The 12,396-nt window shown below is 34.6% G+C and overlaps 2 protein-coding genes across 3 annotated transcripts; one reads left to right on the forward strand and one right to left on the reverse strand.

Annotated features, from left to right (window-relative positions):
* The first annotated feature begins 6,443 nt into the window (after positions 1 to 6,443).
* Positions 6,444 to 8,460, forward strand: LOC132931972 (mucin-2-like). Its single transcript, XM_060998117.1, has 2 exons — positions 6,444 to 6,582; positions 7,104 to 8,460. Exons 1-2 carry the CDS (start codon positions 6,471 to 6,473, stop codon positions 8,216 to 8,218), a joined length of 1,227 nt encoding a protein of 408 aa, XP_060854100.1. The 5' UTR covers positions 6,444 to 6,470; the 3' UTR covers positions 8,219 to 8,460.
* A 1,882-nt stretch (positions 8,461 to 10,342) lies between these two features.
* LOC132932285 (uncharacterized) lies at positions 10,343 to 12,384 on the reverse strand. Of its 2 annotated transcripts, none has more exons than XM_060998587.1 (2): positions 11,772 to 12,384; positions 10,343 to 11,253 (listed from the first exon to the last, which is right to left on the reverse strand). In XM_060998587.1, the coding sequence occupies exons 1-2, from the start codon at positions 11,881 to 11,883 to the stop codon at positions 10,412 to 10,414; spliced, it is 954 nt and encodes a 317-aa protein (XP_060854570.1). In that variant the 5' UTR covers positions 11,884 to 12,384; the 3' UTR covers positions 10,343 to 10,411. The 2 variants fall into 2 exon arrangements, with proteins under 2 accessions (XP_060854570.1, XP_060854569.1); XM_060998586.1 differs by having other exon boundaries at positions 10,343 to 11,256.
* Between the last annotated feature and the right edge of the window lie 12 nt (positions 12,385 to 12,396).

The raw sequence follows: 12,396 nt of genomic DNA on the forward strand, positions 1-12,396 counted from the left end.
TTAAACCCCGATATTACTAATATACTTTAATAAATATTATTTACCAGATATTTTTTCATTATCTTTTCTTTCTGGTTCTTTCATCTTGCGATCGGAAAACAATTTATTTTTTGCAGCTATTACATATGGCCACGCCAGATAACTTAATGTTAGCATGATTTACGATTTCAGAAAATATAAGGAAATATTTATCAATAATAATTATGCTACCAATAATAATTATTAACTAAACTTTTGTCAACTGTTGACCTGGCTATTTATAGGTAACGGGTACATTTTATTTTGGCCAGTATAAGTGATAATAGCCAGAAATTATTACTAAAATTAAAAAAAAATATAAAAAACTATTATAGTTTTTATTAATTATTATAACCATTAAAAAATAAATAATGGATTGGACGGACGAAGAATGTCTACTTCTTATTGAAATGTTTAAAGCCAGACCAATTCTATGGGATCCGACCAATAATCAATACAAGATGGAAAGTTTACAAGCGTCATATAGAAGGGAACGTCGCCTTGAAGTAAGCACAAGACGTTCTGGCGCTGGAGCCGATGAAGTGTTTCGTTCCAAAAATTACTAAAAGTTAAAATTTTACAAACACTAAAAAAAAAAATTAACGTTATCGTAATGTGTACAATGTTTCGAACAGATTCGTATGTCATTCAACGACATCGCAGCCACCGAATAATCGGATCAGAATCGAATCGCACGTGTTGTCAGATCATTACAGTGGCACACGAGACGGGCAGCTCAAACGAGAGCGATACACCCGTAACGCGGAACTCTTATAAGAGTCACTGGAACTGTGCCATCTGCTCACTAGATCTGACGTACGCGCGAATCGTCATTTCTGCGGAACGTAACCAGCCGTAGCCCTGCGCGTGTCGCCAATGACAATACGCACAGGGAAACGGGGGTTTTTACGAATATACGTTCTGGTTGGAAAACATACTTGAACACTTATGAATAACGTATTCCTACGAGTGATTGTTTATGGCATAATAAGGGGGAACAAAAAAAAATAAATAAATATGAAAAATATGTACTAACGCAAATATTTAATACAGATGTAACGATCAGTGTTCGCGAAAACGCAATATACCAAAACACTGCTCGAAAGGTGTCAGACTTAAATAAGCCGCGGAACAAGGCCGATATAGAATCCTGTTTGTGCATACCAAAGCTTGAGCTTGAGAAATGTTAGAGCTGCGAGGAATAGATATGAATAAAATCACTTTTTAATAATACAAGCAATATAATGTGCAAGTTATATTATCATATACTGAAAATCAAAAAATAAATAATGCTTTTCCTATAGTCGCGCAAGTCTGCCCGCGTGGGTCTTGCTGCGACGGCTGAAAAACAGTGACTGTCAATGCTGGTCGTTTCGCAGGGCTTTTTATACCTGATTCATTAGCGATTACACAGGACCGGTCTCGTGTTTTGTATCAGATAACGAGAAACCGTCGAAACCCCAATAGTGCAATCGCCGATAAACGCATAATTTAAATAAAAGTTATTTTAAGAATAATATAATTATAATAATTATAAAAATATTAATAATAACAATAAGATTAGAAATAAGAAACATGACAATTAAAACAATAATCCGTGACCTTCTCCTTTTTTTTTCATTTACATTAATTAATAATAATTCAAATAAAATAACATTCATATTCTATAAACACAGCCAAATATCATATTTTTTAACACTGATGAGTATGAAATATATAATTATTTTCTGTTTAGAATAAAACCATCAAGCTCTCTCACATATTATTATTTATTATTAGTGATTGATTCAATTTTCTATCACTGATTACAATATTGTTCAAATTTCTCTAAAACACTTCCTAATTCACTTATGAAATAAATTCAATAGATTAAAATCGTACAATGCAAATTTTATTGAAACAACACAAGTAAAAAAGTATAGTATTGTCATTTATGGAATCCACCTATGTGTATACTTAAACAAATGCAATACTTAAAACAACAGTAGGATGTAGGAAATATAAATACCATTAGTGAGCATACCGCCTTTTCAATCATTATTAGGGCTTATTATTTTTTTAATTTTTAATTTTTATACATATTTGTATATCTTATTTCTAGTAAAAATATTAAATAGCTCTCAAATTATTTTGATTATTATTGATGGTTTTTATTTGGGAGTAAAAAGAAAAATCCATCACAATTTATTTTAGTTTCTAAGCTTAGTAAATTGAAATATATAATAGACAAATAGATAGTTCAACATTCCACAATAAATTTTGATAGTTTAATTTCACAGATCATCGGTCACGATCACTTCGATGTCCTATATTATCGTTATTAACTAAAATATTTACTGAATTGGCTTTAATTTATCAACACTAATAAGTAATAATACGTTTTAAAATGTAAATATGATTTTAAAATAATAAAAAAAGCATCAAATGACGTGACACCCAAATTATGCAAAGACATATCAGTCAAAATTATAATTAAATAATTTAAATGTTAATTATATATAAACCTATGTGTACAAAATCCAGATAATGCTCTAAAAATATTTCGCTTCGTATATTTATGATTAAAATTAAATATTATGAATAAATAACTATTTAAAAAAATTAACCAAAATTACATTATAATAATATCAATGATTATTATACAGTTACATAGTTACAGTTAGTATACAGTTCTTATGGCCAATACATTCGAATCAGTGCAGTTCAATGGTGTTATTAAAATGCATATCCTGAGCGCCGTGAGGAAATAACAATGGACTACCCGTTTTATGAATGGTTTCACCTTGAACTAGTAGAATTAGAATACTCACAAAATATATTATGACGTGTAAGGGCTGTGGTTTTTGAGAGACGGAATCAAGTCAAATCTCAAGATGCATAGTATACTTATCATATTTAAACGTATATCGTCTTATTGTTCAAATATATCTGACAGTTCCTGTATATACTTTGAAAAACCGTTTCCGAACGGTGACTTCATTGGTATTAAAATTTACAAACGGCGTTTATTGCCGACAAACTATAACACAGTTGTAGTTGTATCGATTAAACGGAAAACGACGAGATTTTGATTTATTAAAAAAAAAACGTGTCGAATCACCACGTGGTCAAAAATAATAAAACACCGATTTAAAAAATGAACATTTCGTTCAAGATTTGGCTTTTTCAACGATATGATACAAATTTATACTTAATATAGATATGGAGGGGGGTCGTGAAGTGATTGAGCATATTTTATACCTTTTTTGGGTCGTGAGACTAAAAAGGTTGAGAAACGCCGTTCTAAGACTATTTAAATCATAATAATTTTAGGTGAAAGTATTTATCTATGTTGCGGGTGGGGTCTGAGTGAGAAAATAATTTAAGCATAAAAATGGGGTGAGCATACTTAAAATATTACCTTATATATAGTATACTTATATGAAATGTTTTGTAACGGGTGGTCGACTGTCGTTGACCACAGAATCATATTTTATAATGTCTTGCATTAATTCAATTCATATACAATAATATTATTGTTTATATTGGTTATATGTTTATAACAGAATAATTGGTTATAATAATGATGTACACTATTTGTGAATAAAATCGGATATCGCATTATCGGAGAGCGCGTAACTTATTCTTTGAAAAACCAGCGAGAGGTGACTCTCATACGTACACGCACAAATCGGTTAAAACAACTACTGTTCAGGATTCAGGGTTTGTACAATTTTTTCCGTCAAAAACTACTAATTTTTCATCGATCAGTTCGATTGTTGTATTGGTGCGATTACACTTTTGAAAATTAATTTGAACTCAGCGTTAAGTATACTTTAGATGATCGTATCGGCCAAGCTATTTTTCTGTTTTATTTAATAATATTTGTTAAACAATGCTACAACATTTAATATTTACAAACAATTTTAATCAAATTTGTGGAATTTTAAGGTCAAAATTAAAAAATGTAGTCCGGTCGATCTCAAATAGACTTCATGCCAAATTCATGTACATTTCCAGAAGTCTTATCGCTTCAATATCAATGATCGAAATGATTGAAGTATATGATTGATGGGTAGTTTTTGACGGAAAAATTGACCGGTATTCAAATAGCCTAAGAGTTTTGTATATAAAATATACGTCTATGGCTGACCAGTAAATTAATAGTTAAGTTTCTTACGAAACAACACTCAATAGTCAACACGTATACAATATAATGCAAGATAATATTTGTCATTTTTTAATATAATAATTGTGTAAAAATAATATAATAAATATTTGTGGTAACGTCCTACGTAACAGAAATAAGATAAAGCAATAGAGAGAACCCCCTACTAAAAAAAAATATTAATCTTGCATATCACCATTCTATTAAATTTAATATACAATACCTAAAAATAATTCAATCATAATATTATTTAAAGGATATACACAGTGTGGAACAGGATGTACAAGCTATAGACAAGAATAGTGTCACTCTGGAAGAGAATATAAATATTTTATTACCAAGCGCAAATGTTCAGTATGTACCGGAAATCGAAATAAACACAACAACAATTAAAAACGTTCAACGAAGTATACAATGTAACGGAGAAGTTTGAAGCCCAGAAAACTTTATCCTGGAAGAGAATAAAACTACTTCATTACCAAGCTCTGATGTTCAATATGTACAGGAACTTGAAGTACACACGACAGATATCGAAAACGCTAAGCGAAGTACTGAACTTGATTTGACCCTTGTAACCTGGAAAAATTTATGAACGAAAAAAGATTAGATGAAACGGTTCTAGAAATAGCACAGATATTTATTATACATCACAGAAAATAGATATATCTATTATCCGTGCGCACCAAATTTATGGTGAATACAACTTGTTGTAATAATTCTATCAAATGGCTATAGGAGTTGTGACTTGTGGCACACAAAACTTGGCACTGTTCTATGCGAATAATACTGGGTGATACAATAGCGATATATTAACAGTTCGCATAATTAAAACATTCTCACCATCACAGCAACCTACAGTTTCGACATTACAGGTGATTGTCAAACATTTATAGGTAGCGGTAATGGTGAGTATGTTTCGAAAGTGTGGATAAATAATCACAATTGTATCACCCACAATTGTAACTTACAGGGTGTAGCACTTGGTCTTCCATAACCCTATCATTTTAATTTGATAAAAAGTTTATTGTAATTTGTAGTGCCAAACTGCAAATACAAACGTTTATTGTAGATATAATACAAATTATACTTTATAAAAAATAATTTACATAAAAAGGTAGGTCCTGTATTTATATTTTTAGTCTTAGTTTTAACAATTAACGGCATCTGCTGAGTGTTGACTTTGTTTTACACACGCGTAACATGTTATCAATTTTTGGGTTCAGTACATATTTCATTGAATTATTTTTATGATTAGAGTAAATTGATCAATTATGTACACAATTAGTATACAATTTAAAGTTAAGATTATTATATAGGACATTTCGTAGTGTTTTTTGATATTTTAAACATGAAGCACGTTATGTTAATTTGAAAATCTATAAAAACATCACAATTTTAAAATACTAACTTCCTTCAAAATTAAAATATCAATATTCCTCTCCAATATGCCTGGATAATAATTGTATCTTTAAATTTTACAATTTATAAATCTACTCTAGTTTTAAAATAACATAATTAAATGGATTATTCTGATAATTGAATTATTCTAAATGCAAAATTTCTTATGTTACTTGTGTGTAAGATAGTTGACAGAAACAACACTTACGGATTTTGTTTTGGATTTTAAAACGTAGTCAGCCAATTCATATCTTTATATCCCCCCACCCATCAGTATTTGATTTGATTCTGATCCGATTATACGGTGGCTGCGATGCCGCTGAATGACATACGAATCTGTTCGAAACGTTGTACACATTACGATAACGTTAATTTTTTTTTAGTGTTTGTAAAATTTTAACTTTTAGTAATTTTTGGAATGAAACACTTCATCGGCTCCAGTGCCAGAACGTCTTGTGCTTACTTCAAGGCGACGTTCCCTTCTATATGACGCTTGTAAACTTTCCATCTTCCTCTTAATTTCATTTACACTTTTCTTCATCTCTTTACTTATTTCCATCCAATAATCAATTTTTTTTTTTGCCATTTGTATTGATTATTGGTCGGATCCCATAGAATTGGTCTATCTTTAAACATTTCAATAAGAAGTAGACATTCATCGTCCGTCCAATCCATATTTATTTTTTAATGGTTATAATAATTAATAAAAACTATAATAGTTTTTTATATTTTTTTTTAATTTTAGTAATAATTTCTGGCTATTATCACTTATACTGGCCATAATAAAATGTACGCGTAGCGTATAAATAGCCAGGTAAACAGTTTAAACAGTTTAAACAGTTGACAAAAGTATAGAGCATAATTATTATTGGTAAATATTTCCTTATATTTTCTGAAATCGTAAATCATGCTAACATTAAGTTATCTGGCGTGGCCATATCTAATGGCTGTAAAAAATAAATTGTTTCCCGATCGCAAGATGAAAGAACCAGAAAGAAAAGATAATGAAAAAATATCTGGTAAATAATATTTATTAAAGTATATTAGTAATATCGAGGTTTAATTCGATTAACCGCACATCAATTATCTGGTCCGTCAATTATCCACCTCAAAAATTTTTGTTTAATTTAATTCAGTTTTATCATTTTTTATGTTCATATTATCGCGTATATATTATGAAATGCAAGATTATTTTATTATCTTTAATGGCTTTTATATCATATTATAGGTACGTTATACACAGAGTAAATTAGTTTACTTTAATTTTAATGCTTAGGTAGTTAATTATCTGTATAAATAAATTATCGGTACCCCTCCCCCTCGGTCATAATTAATGCAGAATATCGACGCTATGTATGATATTTACCAGAAAGATATATAGGGAAACAAATTTCATGCCGGTTTCGCACCAAAATGGTGGTGTCATGTCTTAAACTCGCGACACCCACAGCACACCCACACCCCAACACCACCACAAACAGATAACGGCAGGTAACAATAATTATTGGTTATTTTTTTTTTTATCATTGCCCGCACACAGCCAACAACAGCAACATAGTGGAAAAACGATCAACGGCCACCACTCCCCTACAGCAAGCCACGGAACTGCTGGAACGTAGCCAGCAGTTACTAAAGGCCGCGTACGCGGAGGCAGCCGTCCACGCAACAACGGAGACAGCCGCCCATGCGACTTCCGAAGCAGCCGCCCACGCGACTACGGAGGCAGCCGCCCACGCAACAACGGAGACAGCCGCCCATGCGACTACGGAGGCAGCCGCCCACGCGACTACGGAGGCAGCCGCCCACGCGACTACAGAGGCAGCCGCCCACGCGACTTCGGAGGCAGCCGCCCAGTCGACTACGGAGGCAGCCGCCCACGCGACTACGGAGGCAGCCGCCCACGCGACTACGGAGGCACGGGTGCGCCGGATGTCCATGCAAGAGCTATTGCGGGACCCGGCACTGTGGGTAGCCTACACCCGCGGGTGGGACGATTGCGCGGGCAAGGCGACCAACGTGAATCCCAAACCCGCGGTAACCGACAGGTCCCAGAGCCCAAGACGGCCGGTACAGCCAGCTGGCACATCGCGACCGCCCCCGATACCGCAGTCTGCACGGTTGCCCCGACCACCCCCCCAACCACTAATGGCAGTACTGGTCCCACGACCAAAATTTTTCAAACCGCCAACACCGCCCGCGACGAGGAAAGTGAACCAAAAAAGTGCACAAAGGCCACCGACAACAGCGCCATCACAAAACTCGTGGCAACGCCGGAACCAGTCTCGGATTGCCGAATACCCGGGACAGAAAAAGGCCGGCAAACCCACCACCTCCCAACAGTACCGCCTAGAAAAACCGGCACCCTCAACCACCCAACCGGCACCAGGCCCAAAGTCGCTGGTGGCAACGACCACGCCTGTCCCCGAGGCCAAGACACCGGAGGTAGCAATGCCTACCGGACAAACCGAGGCCACCGCCATTTCAATTCCGGTCGATACGAAGGTATCACCGGTTGAGAAGAAGGAGTTGCTGTGTGACATGATGGATGTTGGTCCCCCAGACGACGTGGACACGGTGTTCCAAATCACCAGCCCCGACTCCACGACGCCACCCCGACATGGGTATACTATGCATACATGGTATACATGTCTATAGACAGTCCGGAGCGCGACCGCTACACAAACTGTCTACGCCAGCCAGTGATCCACCCACACACCCACCGGAAGCGGCCGGACAACCGCCGTTACTATTCTGTGATTGATACGATGATAGCATACAACACGTGTGTCAGTTCGATTATATTATTGTCTAGCCGTTGCACCACATAATAACAAAATTGTTGCACCTAGTTTTGTTTAACCTGTTATATTGTAAAATACACTGTTTCATACTTCATATCTAATATGGTTTAATTTATTCTACTTAAGATAATCCTGACATTGCAATTATTACTCTGTGTATAATTGAGCCTTTACTTGTGTATGAAAGTGGGTTCAGTGTCGTGCTAACCAACCGTTCGTTAACACCATCATGTTTATATTTTGTCACGGGTACTCGTTTTACCTTGTTTTATGTTTTAAAGATTTTTTCGCCTTCACCTACTTCGTCCGATTTTAAAGTCAAAACTACCACTGCACACCAAACTTATAATGTATAAATCTCTCTTGCGTCGAATATGGGCATATGTAATCCAAATTTGTGGCTGTTCAAAGACGTCCCAAATTCGCACGATACAAGCATTCCAGTCCATTATCCTCCGTATGATAACGTCTGCTCCTTGGTTTGTTTTCAACTCTTCACTACACTCTGACCTAAAAATTGAGTCAGTTGACCAATTAGCCACCAAACATTACAGATCCTTCTACTTCAAACTACCTTCCCATACTAACTCTTTAGTATCACAAATCTCATCTATTCAACCCATAAATCCCATCCATAGGCTCAAAAGAAAATATTGCAGAGATTTGCTAATCTAAAATAAATTCACGTTGGGTTCCATCACTGGTTGGCCAACCTCTTCAAATTATTCAAGTTAAATATGTACATAAATTATCTAATTTACTTATTGTGATGTTAAACACAGATTGTAAATATTCTATTTTCAATAAAAAAAAAAAAAGATTTTTTGGATTGCCAAATTTTTTATAGGCATTTCAAAAAAAAAAACCAGAAAAATCGAGATTTTCAATTGTCTATAAATAGTTTTAAAAAAGTTAATTTATTATGAAAATTTAATCATAAATAGATAACGCTAATATAAATATTCGGTAAAAATTTCAAGAATTTACAATTATTCGTTTTTGAGTTACAGCAAATTATACGTAAGTACCTATACGTCATATTTTTTACGCTTATACGGGCTATAAAGTATACAATATACTATAATAACAGGTATACCTGTTAGGTACTTAGGTATATTGTGTATATACCTATATGTTGTATTAAAACATTTTTTATAAAGTGCTGATTACTTGCATAAATGCTTCATTCAGTAGCAGGGCTTCAGCCTCTCCCCCAAATCTAAAACGCTATTTGCGCCTATGAAATGACAATATATTTTAATGTTTTTAAAAAAATGTTAAATCATATTTTTAATTTTCAATACAATATATTGACATTTTATATTGTACCTATAATACCTATACAAAAATGAATTAATACATATATTTTATATATTTTTTTATGTATAGGATTAGATTGTGACGTGTATATTATTGAATTATTACTATTATTAATATATTATAATCTTATATTTGTATTAATTTATGATTTTTTTTACCTATGTGGTAGTGGTATAGACATAATCATATATAGAAACATGCGTGGTAGACCACATATGACGTATGTAGGAACAGGCGGTAGACCGCATACGACAAGAATACCTAATTATTTAATATTTAGGTCATACATTTTATATTGAATTTTTTATTGGGTGATACCTACCTTATATTTAGTCTTAATTTTTACTATGAGACGTATTAATATGAAATTTCATATGAAAAACGTTATGATATTTTTATAGATAGTATATATATATTTTGTAGATAATATATCATTACCGAAAAATCCAAACGAAGGGATATGACACCCTGATCCCCCCCGTAAGCACGCCACTGATTGCACCTGGGTAATATTAAAAATAAATAAATAATGGATTAATTTTGAGCTATCAATGAACGTGGATCATACTTTCATACACAAGTAAAGGCTCAATTATACTCAGAATAATAATTGCAATGTCAGGATTATCTAAAGTAGAATAAATTAAACCATATTAGATATGAAGTATGAAACAGTGTATTTTACAATATAACAGGTTAAACAAAACTAGGTGCAACAATTTTGTTATTATGTGGTGCAACGGCTAGACAATAATATAATCGAACTGACAAACGTGTTGTATGTTATCATCGTATCAATCACAGAATAGTAACGGCGGTTGTCCGGGGGACAGGCGTGGTCGTTGCCACCAGCGACTTTGGGCCTGGTGCCGGTTGGGTGGTTGAGGGTGCCGGTTTTTCTAGGCGGTACTGTTGGGAGGTGGTGGGTTTTCCGGCCTTTTTCTGTCCCGGGTATTCGGCAATCCGAGACTGGTTCCGGCGTTGCCACGAGTCTTGTGATGGCGCTGTTGTCGGTGGCCTTTGGGCACTTTTTTGATTGACTTTCCTCGTCGCGGGCGGTGTTGGCGGTTTGAAAAATTTTGGTCGTGGGACCAGTACTGCCATTAGCGGTTGGGGGGGGTGGTCGGGGCAACCGTGCAGACTGCGGTATCGGTGGCGGTCGCGATGTGCCAGCTGGCTGTACCGGCCGTCTTGGGCTCTGGGACCTGTCGGTTACCGCGGGTTTGGGATTCACGTTGGTCGCCTTGCCCGCGCAATCGTCCCACCCGCGGGTGTAGGCTACCCACAGTGCCGGGTCCCGCAATAGCTCTTGCATGCACATCCGGCGCACCCGTGCCTCCGTAGCCGCGTGGGTAGCTGCCTCCGAAGTCGACTGGGCGGCTGCCTCCAAAGTCGCGTGGGCGGCTGCCTCCGAAGTCGACAGGGCGGCTGCCTCCGAAGTCGCGTGGGCGGCTGCCTCCGAAGTCGCGTGGCCGGCTGTCTCAGTAGTCGCGTGCGCGGCTGCCTCCGATGTCGCGTGGGCGGCTGTCTCCGTTGATAATTGACGGACCGGATAATCGATTCGATCCTCTACTTTAATTTTATTAGTACCATTATCATTGGAATTTATGACTTAATTGAAAACTCTGATAGTTAAAAATACCGACTGACCCAAAAGTTCTTTATCACCATAAGTGTACATGTGAAACTATGATATTAGTTTATTTAAATATGGTTTTTCATCGGAAATCTACAGGATGATTCTTTTATCATAACACTCATTATTTCAAAAAGTATTCGTGTTTTCGAAAACATTTTTTTCCATACTTTCGAGTTGTTAAAAACAAACGATTTTATTAAAAAAATTTTCTGAGTATTTTGGTACATAAAAATCGAATTTAGGGCGAATAGTTTATGAGTTATTGCAACAATAACATATTGTTTTAAATAAAATAAATAAATACTAATTTTATGTCAAGGGTAGAAACTTACAGAGGTTAAAACGATTTTTGCATATTTTTATAAACCATTACCTACATTTTTTTTTGTAAAATATTCGAATTAAACCCCGATATTACTAATATTATACTTTAATAAATATTATTTACCAGATATTTTTTCATTATCTTTTCTTTCTGGTTCTTTCATCTTGCGATCGGAAAACAATTTATTTTTTGCAGCTATTACATATGGCCACGCCAGATAACTTAATGTTAGCATGATTTACGATTTCAGAAAATATAAGGAAATATTTATCAATAATAATTATGCTACCAATAATAATTATTAACTAAACTTTTGTCAACTGTTGACCTGGCTATTTATAGGTAACGGGTACATTTTATTTTGGCCAGTATAAGTGATAATAGCCAGAAATTATTACTAAAATTAAAAAAAAATATAAAAAACTATTATAGTTTTTATTAATTATTATAACCATTAAAAAATAAATAATGGATGGGACGGACGAAGAATGTCTACTTCTTATTGAAATGTTTAAAGCCAGACCAATTCTATGGGATCCGACCAATAATCAATACAAGACATATAATACGTCGCCTTGAAGTAAGCACAATTAATGAATTATTAATTTGTTTTAGGTTTTCCCGTAACGGTGTAACACTTTCTTTTTAAATAACTTAATTATTATTGACCACCTCCATAATTAATTTATAAATTAATTTTAAACAGGATTTCAAGTAGGAACACATTTTTAAATAAAAATCCATGTAA

This window comes from Rhopalosiphum padi, chromosome 1 (genome assembly GCF_020882245.1).
Source record: "Rhopalosiphum padi isolate XX-2018 chromosome 1, ASM2088224v1, whole genome shotgun sequence".
NCBI lineage: Eukaryota > Metazoa > Arthropoda > Insecta > Hemiptera > Aphididae > Rhopalosiphum > Rhopalosiphum padi.